Genomic DNA, 14,594 nt, shown 5'->3' on the forward strand with positions numbered 1-14,594 from the left:
CTCTCCTCTCCCAGTGGGCGATTGGCAGTATCCCTTTCCAAGATTTGGATCAAACTCTCGGCTCGCTACTAGCCGGAGCGAAGCCTTTTGCAGGGCACTTTACTTGACCACCCAGCCCCAAAGGCCAAAGCCCCTTTGAAAGCAGCAGCTTGTGCTTGTGTCTGCAACTCTGCATGGACGGACGGGGCGTGGACGGACCGGACGGATTCCTTCCTCCAAGATGTCCCTTTTCTTTTCTGTCGCTTTATCCCTCGTCGTCTTTGATACCCGTAAGCACCTTCCCTTGGCCCCGCCTTAAACCCCACTTTAAAGCCCAAGAGCATAGATCCCCTCTCCAAAATCGCTCACGCACGCGCCCTAACCTTATCCCCCATGTGTTATGCTTATCGCCCATACACACCATTCTCTTCTCTTGATCTCTTCTTGTTTGCAATTTGCATCGCTCTCGCTCTCGCTCTCGGAAGAACGTGGCAACTGTATTCAGGTCAGGAGTGGAGCGCGCTAGCTTCTGCTGCCAGAACCAGATGTTGGCTGCACCTAAAGACAAGAGTTTGTAGCAAAGCTGGGGAGGGAGAAAGTGCCGAGCTGCACAGGTCAATATGTATGCAGTACACTCAGCTCGTCGTGGAAAACTGCAGGGGCAGCAGGTGGAAAGGATTTCAGTCAGAGTTCAGCAAATGGCTCTGACTCGCCTACTAGCTGAGCCTGAGCAGACTACTCCTGTTCCTATCACTGTAAGGGCGTAAAGCGAGCTAACGAAAGACCTGCAAAGCTAGGCCACTACAGTACGTGCCATGCTAAAATAGACATCTCGCTTATCATTAGCTCGTGGAAGTAAACTGCAGGGGAATTCTGCAGCAAACATTACCCTTAGATCGTAATATAGTATTTTTCTCTCACAACCATCAAGGAGAATTCTACAGCAAACATTACTCTGATCGTATCAGTTATGATATAATATTTTTCTCTCACAACCATCAACTTATAAACCTCAAAAACGATCACACGAACAGAAAAATAACCGGAGATAAAAAGTTGAGAGATAGAGAGAGATTAAAGGTTTTTCTTTCTCATCAGGAGAATATCTGAGGTGACTAGACATGTCACTGTTCTTCTGCCTTTGCTATGGTTCTTCTGACTAGACATGTCGCTTATTATTGGCTTGTTATGGTTCGGTTTTTTTTTCTGAAAAGAAAAAACATCTCACGGTTCTTCTGTGCCCGCTTTGCATAATTGCATCTGCTGACTCCTGTTACCTGCATGCACCCAGAAGTGCAGTGAATGGATAGATTGTTCACGGCTCCTTGCGGTACGGAGGAATCGATCCGTTTCATCTCATGCAGTCCAGTCTGCAATGGCAACGCATCAGGCAGCACAGTAGAAAACAATGCAGCTACCAGGAGCAGCGTCTAGCTCATCGTATCTATGCAGAACGAGTGAACGAGGATTGGCTTTTTTCAGTTCAGAAGCAAACAAGGAATCGTGTCACTGAGGTGCCATTTCAGGGTCTGATTAGTTCCGAGAGAGAAAGGAGATGGAATCACTCATCTCCATGTCGGTGAAAAAGATGAACCGCTAATGAAAGGATTAGACGCAAAATTTAACTGTCAGGGAAGAGAGGGACAGTCGTTGGAGCTTTAGTTCGACACATGTGGCCTACTTCTGGAAGGAGACGAAGACTGGCCGTGATGTTAGTATTAGAGAAACTTAAAGGCTTATGTACGCAGAGGAAGAAAAGGGAAAGCCGGATCCGACTACTTTAGGAATGTTACACTGTTAATGAATCATTATTGTCTTCGTGAAAGCCGCGAAATTTCAAATGGCTCCCTCGTTCTGTCGGTTGGGTTAAAAAAACACAGAGCGATTATGCCAAAGCCGCGAAAGTATTATTTTCTTTTAATAAAAAATGTTCTTCAAGTTCTGCAAGTGCAACATGTTAATTACTAAGGAACACGAACATTTGACGGCACATGAACAGGACAAACTGCAGCGCGTTGGCTGGTCTGGTCTGGCCTGGCTGACCAGTCGACTGCTCCTTCTCATCACAACAACCAGCTAGTTTCAGTCGTTATAGTATTTCTCTCTCACAACAACCAACTAATTTTAATTAAGTTTCAGACCAGCGAACGAGGCTTGATCTGCCTGAAACTCAACTTTATAGACAGATGGCTGTGGATTTCATCTCTCATGCTCTGAACTGAACTGCAGAGAAAACATGTCTCGATGCATGCATAGCAGTCAGATTAACAGCAGCTCAATACAAGACCACCGGAGAGCTCGATCGAATCTCTGGCTGCACCTAATTTCATGGCCATCCAGCTGATGAGGTTGAGCTCCATTTCTTTAAGCCAGCCACCATCCGATCCAGTGGGCAGTGGAATGTGAATGGAGCTGGCGGATAGGAGGAACATTCACCGCGCAAATCCGGATCGCGGCAAGGAGATATCTATCTATCTATCTATAAAGACCTTTGTTTCTGGTGACCGTTCCTGTAGATCAATAGTACCAACCCGCACGCAAGACTCAGAACCCTGTAGCTCTACAGTTCTCCAATCCGGTCCGCTCCTCGCCTGTACACGCGCCTCCACCGGATGTCAGCCACGCAAGCGAGTTTCTGGAAACAACCGATGCACTCCTGCCCAGACCGGGTCACGACGTCACCCTCGTCCAGCCCACCTCCCTCGGACAGAATAGCAAAGAGAAAAGAAAGAAAAAAATCCCCCACCACGCGTCCTCGGCGGACTCCCGCTCCTCGCCGGGTCGCCTCGCGCCCTCACGCCGCCGCTTTTCACCACCGAGCCTCTCGCGCCGCTGCCAGCACCTCCAGCGTGCGTGCCGTCCCACCCAGTCCTGGGCGAGCGCAGGCCACCCTGCGTCGCCCCCCCTGCCTGCGCGCCGCCCCGTGTGCCGGCGACCGCCGGCTGTCCGCGTTCGCGTGAGCCCACCCCAGCAGCGCCAGTGCGGCGCCCCTAGCCCCCTTCGCCCCGCAGCCATCTCCCTTCTCTTCTTCGTTGCAAGTTCACAAGTTTTCTGACCCTAACTTTCTCTGATCTGATTTCATACATGTACCCATGTTGCCACATGTACGTAGTACAACTGTGCAAATTAGCCTCGATTTCTCTGATCAAAAGAACGTATAGGAATACAGCTTATTTCTAATTTGATATAGATGTAGCCCAAAGTAGATGTGGCCACATCGAATTTGAGAGCCCATTACAAAGCATAGGTAAAAAAAAGGTAGCAGATGATGTAATCTAAGACTTATCATGATATTAAATATTTCTATACCAAATTGTGGCAATTTTTATGGCACTTTACCGAGTTGCTAAATGGTTTCTACCGGTTTGGATATAAAAATTTTGGTCCACCATACCCTGTACAAAAAAATCTGGATCCGCCACTGTGCCTCGCTGCATAGGATTGGGCTCCAGCTTCGACCGACCCCACCAACCCAGTTTCGTAGTAATCCTAAAACCAGCAGTTCCTTTAATTCATTTAGAGTAATTTGCCTTCTCTGGTTGCAATTGCTTTTTTCAGGTACGACAGACGAGGTCAACTGAATGATGGATTCCCTTTTGTTTGAAACTGAATCATTAAAATATGCTACCTTTGTTGAGTTGCATGATGTTAATATGATGCACCTCTCCGATGAAGCAAGAAAGAGATCATGCGGTACAGCTTCGCCGGCAGCCCGGTCTCTGCCCCTCTGCTCTCCACATTCCTGCCACCGTGTACTAAGTCATCTTATTTATATTTTTGCAGACTCATTTCGTTCGTATATACTGACATGTAAATATGGTTGTTCAAATGGATTTTTTTCGCTATAGTTCTGGGCTCATGCTTAGATTTATCAACAGGCATATTCACCTGCTTACATAATGTTGGCCTAAGGATGATAGCAAAATGAACAGCTTCTTTCATGGTCCTGTTGCAGTCTCGGATTACTCTCCATGCCAACAAGGTACATCGTTCCAGTTTGATTTTGTGTGTGTGGTCAGATTTAAGCACCAATGTTTTCCTGTCTCATAAAAAAATTTGCCATTTTTATTACCCAGATTTGTTATTCTTTGCAAGATCACATATTGGGATTCTCTAGATGTTGGTCCCCAAATTATGTTTCACACTCCTTCCTAATTTATTCGCAGTTCGTTGCATTTTCCTGACCGCCATCCTCCGCAAGTTTATATATGATGTTCCAGTTAACTTTTTGACTCTGTCTACGTGCAGCTGCAGTGAAATACTGTATTGGCCAGCCTTACTTCAAAAGAAGAAAATGCAGTTGAGTTATTGTTCTTGCCTGCATTTAGCCATAGATTCAAAATCCTATATGCATATAGCGCTATAATCATCCATCAATTGTCCCGTTGATGGTCAATAGATTTTTTATACATGCCACATAGGTGTACCACACTTTACTACTGTGAATCCTAGACTACTCTTATTGATAAATTCCTACCTGTAACAGGAAAGCAGTTTACCCATCTTCAGCACAGGGAAGTGTTACTTTGCTGTTGTCGTGGCCCTGCTACTCCAAACGGCACCAACAACTTGCATCTTGGCTCTTCACAGATGCTTAGTCCTCATTGTCAAATACATATTTTAGATTCCTATGCATCTTCAGTAATGCCTCAGCACACATCATGAAGTGGAAATCATAGTGCCGTTTGGTTAATAGTTTGTTTGCATGCTGAATAGAACCATATTTGTGCATCCTTCAGTTTCAGATGCCCTGTAATTTTGGTGTTACAACCAAACTCGAAATATAACTATGCAAACCGTCTTCATCATTCTCATTGTGTGTCGTCATTTCCTTTCCAGTATTTCCTATCCTGAAAGCTTTGATTTCCGTGTCTCCATCTTTGTTACACTTGCATAGTATCTACCCGCACGGGGTTCTGGCTAGTAGATATGGTTTTCTGTGTGAATTCCCTTCCTTCCTCCGGATCCGTCCACTAGACGAAAGGCTGGATGCAAGGATGGTCCTTCACTCCAGGAACCTTAACGCAGGGGGAGACAATTAGCATCCCATTAGATTCCTGATGAGCTCTGGCCGTTCTTTTTTACGCCTGCGTCCTAATCCCTGCTGCTTTTTTTCTTCTGCTCTCGCATTGGCTTCAGAGAATCATCCCCCCACACCCCACCACTCTGAGTGCACATCATGGCGAGCTATTAGCCCATGACACCCTGATTATTCTCTATCTCTCGGCAGCCATGACATCGAATAAGTGGACAGGCCCACACATTGCACTGTTTTTTCCTCGTGGATTTTCTCTCTTTTTTTTCATTGCTGAAGCCAGGCCTTTGTATTGTCCTTCAGTTGTTCATGGGTTTCAGTAGAGGAATGCAGTGAACACAGTGTGCATCTCTGAAGATGAAAAGGAAGGACCGAAGGAGGAAACTATACTATACTGTATATTGTCTGAAAAGGGCTGAAAAAACTCCATTCAGGATCAGTTCAGAGCAGTCCTAGCTTGTTTGTAGTAGCAAGGCATGTGTTGGCTTTAGCTCGGAGATCGAAACTGAGTGAATGGCAACAAAGGTCATGTTTAGATTGCAAAAAATTACAACCTGATGAATAGTAGCGTTTTCGTCTTATTTGATAAATATTGTTTAATCATGGACCAACTAAGCTCAAAAGATTCATCTCGTGATTTCCAACTAAACTGTGCAATTAGTTATTTTTTTTACCTATATTTAATGCTCCATGCAAGCGGCTAAAAATTGATGTGATGAAGAGAGAGTGAAAAAACTTGGAATTTGGAGGTGATGCCTAAGCAGAGATAGGGGAGGGGGGAAGGAATATTCGCGTGCCACGTGGTGGCAGACAAAAAGGTGAACAGTGAATCTTAGATGGTTCAATTGTATTTTGGGAGGGATTGAAACCAGCCGAACGGGGGACGATTTGGCCAGCCCACCACTGACTCGTGTCACGAGGAGAAAAGTACGTAAAGCCCCCCTGCGGCTCTGCCCAGTCCACCAACGGTCATAGGCCATGTACATCTTCTCCTTGACCACGAATATCATCAGCCAAACATACAGGGACAACTCTTCATCAATCTACTGCTAGTACTCTTCATCAAACATACAGAAGAAAAGTTTTCTTGAATTCCGAAAAAAGTTTTCTTTTTTTAATTTCGAAAGCCAGCACTGCACATTCTAGAACGGGTGAACGACAAATAAAGACAAACGCAGCAGACATTATTTTGAACATATTCGGAGGTGCCACGTTCTTTTGTGTTGCAACTGGAATTGTTTTATATGCTTTTGATGGAAAATGAACTCCCAATAATCTAAACCTAATTTTGAACCATGATTTACGAACAAAATCGTCCCTCTATATTAGTAGGTACCATGGGCGGATACAGAGGGTATTCCCCATATTCCCAGGAATACCCAACTATTTTAGCACACTTCTATGTATATATGTGTATATACTTGTATATGTATATGTATAATGTCATATTTTATAGTATTTTCACTCATTGAAGCCCAAAACAGTAAAAAATAGCCTCTCAAATTGGCTCATATTTTGTAGTATTTTCACTCATTGCAGTTAAAAACAACTGATTTTTTTATTGACGTGGAAGTAGGAATACCCAAGTTTGGAATCTTCGGTAGTCAAGTGAGGATGCATACACGTTGGCCCTCACGAGACACGTTAGGAAGAGAATAACTAGAAATTCTCACAACAAGGATATCTAAGTGTTAATTTGGTACTATATTCGTCCTAAAATATTATTGTCGGGTTCATAAACCCGGGGTCCCCAATGGACCCGCTTTCCTCTAAAACCCGGCCCAGCAGGCGGCGCAGCAACAACGCGTGCCTGGGCCGGCCCAGGTACATAATGACAGGCCGGGACAACGATTCGGTCCTCGACTGGAAGGCCTGGCCAAGGTGGGACCGCAGTCCGGCTCCGACCTCCTTCTCCGACCAAGGATACGCCAGACCTCTGCTCGCTGCTCTTTTCTGACCGACACGTTCGGGACCGACTGGAAAACGACTGACCGGAGACGCCCGCTCGGTGAGGGCCCAGGGATAAGACGGAGCATATAAGGTAATACGCTCAAGTCAACCGCAATACCGAGGACCGTACCCTGCCATGCCCTGCGCACCTGCAGGACGGTGCCACTAGGCCATGCCAGATGGGCACTATACAACCTTCCAAACGCATCAGAGCACAAACAATATTGTAGGCGCCGACGTTTGTCGTACCAGGCGAACAAGGTAGAGCCTGCCAGATGTGTCCGAACATAAACAGTATTATGGGCGTCGACGACCGTCTCGTACCCAACAGTGTGGGCAACAAGACTAGGTAGCACACGTACTCTCTCTCTCTGACTTGTAATGTCATCCCCTTCAAACTGTAAAAGGGGATGAGCTCTCTCCTAAAAGCTCTCTCGAGAAAAAAGAAAGGGCTAGACAACTCGAGGACTCGACGACCTGAGGATTCGAACAGCTCAATAGCTTTAGAACTCGACAGCTACTCAGAGCATACACTCTAATACTTAGCGTACATTAGAGCATCCGTCACTCTCGGCCACTCGGTTCAGAGTCCGACCGGGCCTCTAACACCCCATTCTCATTCCTACTCGTTTGTAACCCCACAGCAAACTTCGAACACCTGAGCTAGGAATAAAGTTACCGACCGACTAAAACTGGATATAGGGCACGTTGCCTGAACCAGTATAAATCCTATGTCATTGAGTGCTAGACCACATTCGATCACAACATATGATAAAACTACAAATTTTACTTGTTGGTCACTTTCGCACCGACAATTATGGACTTTGAATTCTCCTAACTCAAGCTATCCTAAGGTTCACCAAGTCTATAGGGGAAAACAATAATAATATTATAATACCAAATGAGCATTATTTAGATAGGTTTTGAAATATATTTTTGTACTACTTTACTTATTTGATGTATTAAATGTTAATACTCATTTATATAAACTTAATCAAATTTAATGTGTTTGACTTAGGGAAGAAGTCTATTTTGGCCATCTAACAATTGCCTGAGTTTGTTTTTAGCCATACAACTCTAGGATAGAAACTTTTATCACAGTGAACTATTATTACCGGACATATTTGGTCATCTAGCTGGTTTCAAAGTAGGCTTTGTATCTTTCTTAAAGTAATAAAATTGGTTTGTTTTTCTAAAAAATCACAATTATCGAACAAATTTGGTCATCTAGCTGGTTTCAAAGTTGGCTTTGTATCTTTCTTGAAATAATAAAAACTGGTTTGTTTTTCTAAAAAATCACAATTGCATCATTGTAAGTTAATAAGAAAATATGAAACCAGTATTTGTATCTTATTTATAATTATTCCTAGAGTTTTATCCCTTGTAGTCATGAATGTTATTTATTTCAGTCATCATTATGTGCTGTAATAAACCTAGAGATTGACTAAGAGAATTCATACTCAAAAGACGGTACTAAATATGTTGGTTAAATTAACCAAATTATTTTTTTGTGGGGCTAGCAATACTATCACACTAGTTGCAATGGTTGAATATGATCTATATATGGTGGAGCATGGCACTTTGCGGGGTTGGTGTTATCATCAAGATCTCTTCTATTTACTCGTAGTCAGCTATGGATTCTGTTGATCAACTGGGGTATAATTTAGTGCAGAATGACGATTTAAATAAATAAAAAAACGTGACTATGAGCAACCACTAGAAACAGTATAAATAAGTATCAATAACTTCAAGTAGAGCACCATATATAGATTATATTTCCATGAATATTTTTATATTGGTTTCATGTTTTTTATATTAATTACTTGTGGATTTTAAAAAATGAACTGGAAAATATTGAACTACCTTTGAAGTTCACAGGATGGCCAAAATTTGTCTAGTATTACTGGTTTAGTAGTAAAAAAGTTGATTCTAGAGTTCTACGCAAAAAATGAACTCAAACAATAGTTAGATGGCCAAAAATAAACTTCTCCTTTTAACTTACGAGAAACTTAGTTACAAGGCGGAGGTAGTAGACTCTAGTCATCATCGCCAATAATAATCATTATATTGGATCTATTTCGGATTATAAAAACTTGCCCACCTTTGCATTTAAAACACATAAAATGTATAACATCCTATGATGAGTCTAAATTATCCAATGCTACAATTATGAAAGATAATTTAAAGTAGACCCCTAAGTTTGCATGTAAATTATTTACCTTGTCATTACAAAAAATAATATAAAGTAACCTATAAATGTACTTTTAAGTTACCCGCATTTATCATTATGAAATAATCACTTTAATTTGCATCTAAATTACCCCACTCTATGGTTATAAAAATTAACTTAAATATTTTTCAAATCTGCATCTAAATTATCAGTGTAAACCATATATTATGGTAAATAAATAAATAATCATAAAGTACATCATATATGTTTTGAAATTCAATATAAACATATACACATATATTGTATATGTGGACCAAGCTAAGTATACATGCATACTTTAGTGATATATATACGTTATACGTACATGCACATGTAGAGCATCAAAGTACGTACGTACGTAGTATCAAACTGACTGTTCGCGTAGGGAGGGGAGAGAAAGGAGAGAATCCAGAGGAAAGGTAGGGATTGGAGTCTTGTACCTGAAGACTGCCCCAAGAAAGCGACCAACCCAAATTATTGCACAGGGAATTCGATGCACCAATACACACATACACACCTTTCTCCATGGCCTTCTCTCTCTACCCCTGTATAGCAACACCCATACATGCATTCTCTCTCTCTTCTCTGTAGTTTCTCTCTACATCTGTGTGTAGTGGTAGTGTATAGAGAGACTTAGAGAGAGAATCTTCTTAGCTTTGTCTCCAATGGATGACCCATATGGAGACACAAACCCAAAATAGGCCGTGGATGTTACTGTATCAGCCTCCAATAGAATACCAATATGCGAGACCCATTTTGGGTTACAGCAGAGGCACAACCCAAATATGAGTATCATCTCTCCTGAAGACTTATTTACAGAAATGATTCTTTTTTGGGTCCTTTTGTTGGAAAAGACCAAAAATGGGTATTTAACCCTTTGCCTGTAGCGCCACCCAAACGTGGAATGAGTCTTGTATTTTTTGTGATGATGTTGGAGATAGTAATTACCACTTCCTAAAAAGCCAAGAGTAGCAGCAGTAGGGGAGATTCTCACATTCTCTCTCTCTCTCTCTCTCTAGCACACCATGTTTTCCTTTGTGTCCTCCTTTGTGCGTGCTTGATATATAAATTGATATCCCCCAAAGCCTAAGATATTCCTTGCTTGAGTCATGCTAATGTATTCCTTGTGAATGCAAAGTGAGCCGGTACTTCTTGCACGCAGGGATAGGAGTAAGGAGACACAGGCATGCATACATGTGTGTTATTCCCACAGCTAGCGAAGAAGAGCTTGTGTGTGAAGGGATGCACCGCCCTTTTCAAAGCAAAGATGGAGGAATCCTTTCATATCTTTGGAGGCTTGAATTATGTGTGGTATATGCTGCTTTACTGCTTTACCATGTCCTTTGATTAATCCTGCAGGAATCATCCATTAGAACCCCAAAAAACAAAAGTTGACAACGTTTGAGCATCTATGATATATGTATTTAACTATTGCCGGTTTTATAGCATTAGTTAAATTTCTACATTTCTTTTGGTTTTTGTAATGCAAGTTGGGAGATGGAGGAGGAGGTGATGTGATTCTCAGGTAGGTATATCTGGTGATTATCCCCGTGTTTTGAGATCAAAATTAGGTAAAAGGTAAATATTCTCCAAGACACCTAGTTGGTTCTCCCTTAGACTTGCAAGGTTCTCTTTGGACTACTTTGGGCTCATCTTTAATTCCTTTGAATCAAACGCACGCAGCTTGCTAAGCTTTCTCCCATGGGTGGATACAATGCAAGCACGGGTAGATTCTGGTTGTAAAAGCCTTTGCAAAGTAAACTGACCACAAAATAAATGAGCATCCATGTAAAAGATTTGGCATCCTAGCTAGCTAGGATAAAAATGCATATATACATGTGCAAATGCCCATTGCGACGAGAAGATCTGGCCATATGTAAAAGTTCCAATTTTTCATGCATGCATGCTCAGATGAATGCACGTAGAACTTTGAACGGCAGAGTGCTGAGTTTGATTTGAATGGAGTTACCTACAAGAAGTACACACGATTGACACACAGGTGATCATCAGGGAAGACTGGACTAGACAAGCTAGAGGCTAGAGAGAGAGAGAGAGAGAGAGAGAGAGAGAGAGAGAGAGAGAGAGAGAGAGAGAGAGAGATAAAACCGCATGGCCCCATCCATCCCCATCTATGTGGTCGTTGTGTTGTGCTCATCAGAGGACAACGGACGGGGATAAGTTTTTTGATTCCCTTGGTATGTACAGGATGCATGAAACCTCCTGCATATGCAGAAGCTTTTGCATGCAGATGCCTTTGATCTTTGCAAGAAGTTACCATGCCTTTACTTTTTCCCTCGTCTCCCCTGTGCCTGTGCTGCTCCTGCTGCGGCTACTCCTAGCTTGCAAGATCAGACACAATGGCTTTTCCTTTCGTCCACCTCTAAATCCACCTTTATTCTCCCTCCCATCCCAGAACTCACCCTTAAAAAGAAGCCGAATCCCCCTCTGATCCCTCATCAAACACACACTCTCACATCCACATTCCCTACACACCTCTCTCTCTAACACGCAGTAGTACGCTTGATCATATTATCTGAGAAGTAGAAGTAATATACTACTAGAAGCTTGCAGTTGTAGCAGCTACAGCCAAATGAGCCAATAGTGTAAGCTACAATAACGCAGACAAATATAGTTGCACCAGTAAGTGATCCTAGTACAACCTCGGATCTTGGAAGTATGGCTTCTTCGCCGTCCGACCTAACCCTAGACTACAAGCCCAACGGCAACGGCGCCGCGTACGCAGTGACGATCCCGAAGCCGCCGCAGGAGCCGCTCGTGGACGGCCACCACCACCACCACCACCATCTGACGACGGCGGAGCAGGCGACGCAGAAGCTCCGGGAGTTCCTCGCCTGCCTGGAGGAGGAACGGCTCAAGATCGACGCCTTCAAGCGCGAGCTCCCGCTCTGCATGCAGCTCCTCAACCACGGTGCGTAGCGTAACGTCGTCGTCGTGTGCGCATCGCATGCATCGATCGATGCATGGCCGTAGTGTCGTGGCAATGTGTTATTAAAATGGGTGGCGCATATGCATGCAGCCATGGAGTCGTACAGGCAGCAGCTGGAGGCGTACCAGATGGGGAGCCTGCAGGGCGCGCCGGCGAGGCCGCTGGTGCTCGAGGAGTTCATGCCGCTCAAGAACATCCGGATCGACACAGACGCCGCCGACAAGATGGGGAACCCGCCGTCGGAGAAGGCGAGCTGGATGGAGTCGGCGCAGCTCTGGAACGGGCCCGCGGCGGCGGCGGACGTGGCGGCCAAGGGGCCGCAGACGCCCAAGGAGAGCTCGGAGCACCCGCTCCCGATCGACACGCTCTGCGCGCACGACGCCGCGGTCGGGCAGCGTAACGGCGGCGCGTTCCTCCCGTTCGCCAAGGACAAGACCGCGTCCGCAGCGGAAGGCGCGGCGCTGCCGGAGCTCGCCCTCGCGCCCACGGACAAAGACGCTGCCGACGCTGACAGGAAGCCGTACCTCGACGCCGGCAGCAACAACGGCGTCCTGGGCGCACGGAGAGACGTCGCGCAGAACGGGGTCAAGTCGGCGCCGAACGCGCCCGAAGGGCAGCAGGCGGCGCCACCGCCGCAGACGCACCGCAAGGCGCGCCGGTGCTGGTCGCCGGAGCTGCACCGCCGCTTCGTCAATGCCCTCCAGATCCTCGGCGGCGCTCAAGGTACAAGCACTTGTACTAGTACTATCTGCTGCACAAAATGCCAAACGCATCCATGCGTGAGCTCAAAGACGAATGATACTTGTTTCTTGTTTGCAAAAGTGGCGACCCCGAAGCAGATCCGCGAGCTGATGAAGGTGGATGGATTGACCAATGATGAGGTGAAAAGCCATCTCCAGGTAATTATAATCTCCATGCACCGATGCACGATACAGTAATAGTAGAATACCCAGCAATTCATCATTGGTCATTATGAATTTATGATTCGATGAGTACAGACAACAGTGTATGCATCTAAACTAAACCGATGATGATTCATAATTCCATTCTTCGTTTGTGGCCGTGCAGAAGTACAGGCTGCACACGCGGAGGCCGATGCCAGCGGCGGCGCCGGCGACCGCGGCGCCGCAGCTGGTGGTCCTGGGCGGCATCTGGGTCCCACCGGAGTACGCAACGCAGGCGGCGGGCCAGGCCATCTACGGCGCGCACCCGGCGACGCAGCCGCACTACACGGCGGCGGTGGCGGCGGCGCAGGAGTACTACCCGTCCCCCGCCGCGGTGCACCACCACCTGCAGCACCACCCGGCGGCCGCCGCCTCCATGGTGCACCGTGCGGCCGCGGCAGCGCCGCCGCAGCAGCAGGCCGCGTACAAGGCGGAGGCGGCAATGGCGGGCTCGCCGCCGGGATCGGAGGGGCGGGGCAGCGCCGGAGGAGGCAGTGTCGGCGGCGGCGGAGGCGGTAGGGAGAGGTCGGAGAGCATCGAGGAGGAAGGCGAGGGCGAGGAGCGGGAGGAGGAGGAGGACGACGACGACGACGACATGGCGGCCGCCAAGGCCGACGCCGAGGAGGCCGCCGCCGGTGCAGGAGTCGTCGCCAAGTACTAATTAATAATCAACAAATTAATTAGCGCGCGCTGCTACTCTATCACCATTAGCTAGCTTGTTAATCGCCATTAGCTCCGGGATTGTTAAGCAGCGCATGTGCTGTAGCATCATCGGGAAAGTGAATTTTTGTTCGCGCCCGCGCGGAGAACGGAAGCCGATCGGCCTGAGCTCGCTCCACTCAGGCATGTGGTGGAGTGGAGGTGGTGGCCGGTGGGGAGAGTGTCCGAGATTGTCTCATTCGTGATGTGATACATGTGACCAGCGGCGGATGCAGGATGGAAACAAACGAGGCTAAATAATAAAGATTTAGAGTTAGGGTTAGAGATTAATAGTAATTTAAGGCTAAGTAATCGTGATTTAATGAAAAAAATCAGGCTCCTGGGAGGCTGTAGCCCCGGCAACCGCCTTTGAATCCGCCCCTGCATGTGAGCGAGGCCCAACCTTTGCTTTTAGGCTTGGCGTATTGGTCTCTGTGTTTTTTCGCCTTTTGTTTTTGTTTTGAACTAGTACTAGTAAATATATTTGTGGTGGATCAGTATTCAGTAATGTAAACTTGGTTGGATCTTCTTGGATCTAGAGATAATTGCATTGGGGACTTTACATTTGGGGTTCTAACTTGTTTGCTTCGAGTAAAGCTTATTTATGTCTTACAGGAACAAGGCAAGTTCACTTGGCATATAAGTGGTTGTGGAATTCTTTTTCTGGCTTTAACTCAAAGATAGGCTCGCCACCCGTGGCCTTCTCAAACGAAGAAACATGGAATTGGATAATTATAACTGTGTGCTTTGCCACTTTGACATTGAAGAAACCCTGCTGCATCTTTTCTTCCATTGTCCTTTTGTTGTGTGCTGTTGGAGCCCTCTGGGCTT

At 45.7% G+C, this 14,594-nt stretch overlaps 1 protein-coding gene and 1 long non-coding RNA gene across 3 annotated transcripts; both read left to right on the plus strand.

Moving 5' to 3' along the window:
* The first annotated feature begins 2,675 nt into the window (after positions 1 to 2,675).
* LOC136457619 (uncharacterized) lies at positions 2,676 to 4,790 on the plus strand. 2 transcript variants are annotated; one of them, XR_010759768.1, is made up of 5 exons: positions 2,676 to 3,083; positions 3,538 to 3,731; positions 3,858 to 3,961; positions 4,228 to 4,278; positions 4,466 to 4,790. It is a non-coding gene; the product is annotated as an uncharacterized lncRNA (long non-coding RNA). The 2 variants fall into 2 exon arrangements; XR_010759767.1 differs by having other exon boundaries at positions 2,676 to 3,731.
* A 6,858-nt stretch (positions 4,791 to 11,648) lies between these two features.
* On the plus strand, positions 11,649 to 14,327 carry LOC136457620 (transcription factor NIGTH1-like). The gene is made up of 4 exons (XM_066457645.1): positions 11,649 to 12,102; positions 12,211 to 12,843; positions 12,943 to 13,019; positions 13,189 to 14,327. Exons 1-4 carry the CDS (start codon positions 11,850 to 11,852, stop codon positions 13,723 to 13,725), a joined length of 1,500 nt encoding a protein of 499 aa, XP_066313742.1. The 5' UTR covers positions 11,649 to 11,849; the 3' UTR covers positions 13,726 to 14,327.
* Positions 14,328 to 14,594: the final 267 nt, after the last annotated feature.

The sequence above is a fragment of the Miscanthus floridulus genome, chromosome 6, assembly GCF_019320115.1.
Source record: "Miscanthus floridulus cultivar M001 chromosome 6, ASM1932011v1, whole genome shotgun sequence".
NCBI classification, from domain to species: domain Eukaryota; kingdom Viridiplantae; phylum Streptophyta; class Magnoliopsida; order Poales; family Poaceae; genus Miscanthus; species Miscanthus floridulus.

Excerpts from the sequence above, each read along its gene's own strand:
- LOC136457620 (XM_066457645.1), top strand. The coding sequence starts at position 11,850 with ATGGCTTCTTCGCCGTCCGACCTAACCCTAGACTACAAGCCCAACGGC. Across the intron at positions 12,844-12,942 it reads GATCCTCGGCGGCGCTCAAG|TGGCGACCCCGAAGCAGATC; the intron begins GTACAAGCACTT and ends TGTTTGCAAAAG. Across the intron at positions 13,020-13,188 it reads AGGTGAAAAGCCATCTCCAG|AAGTACAGGCTGCACACGCG; the intron begins GTAATTATAATC and ends GTGGCCGTGCAG.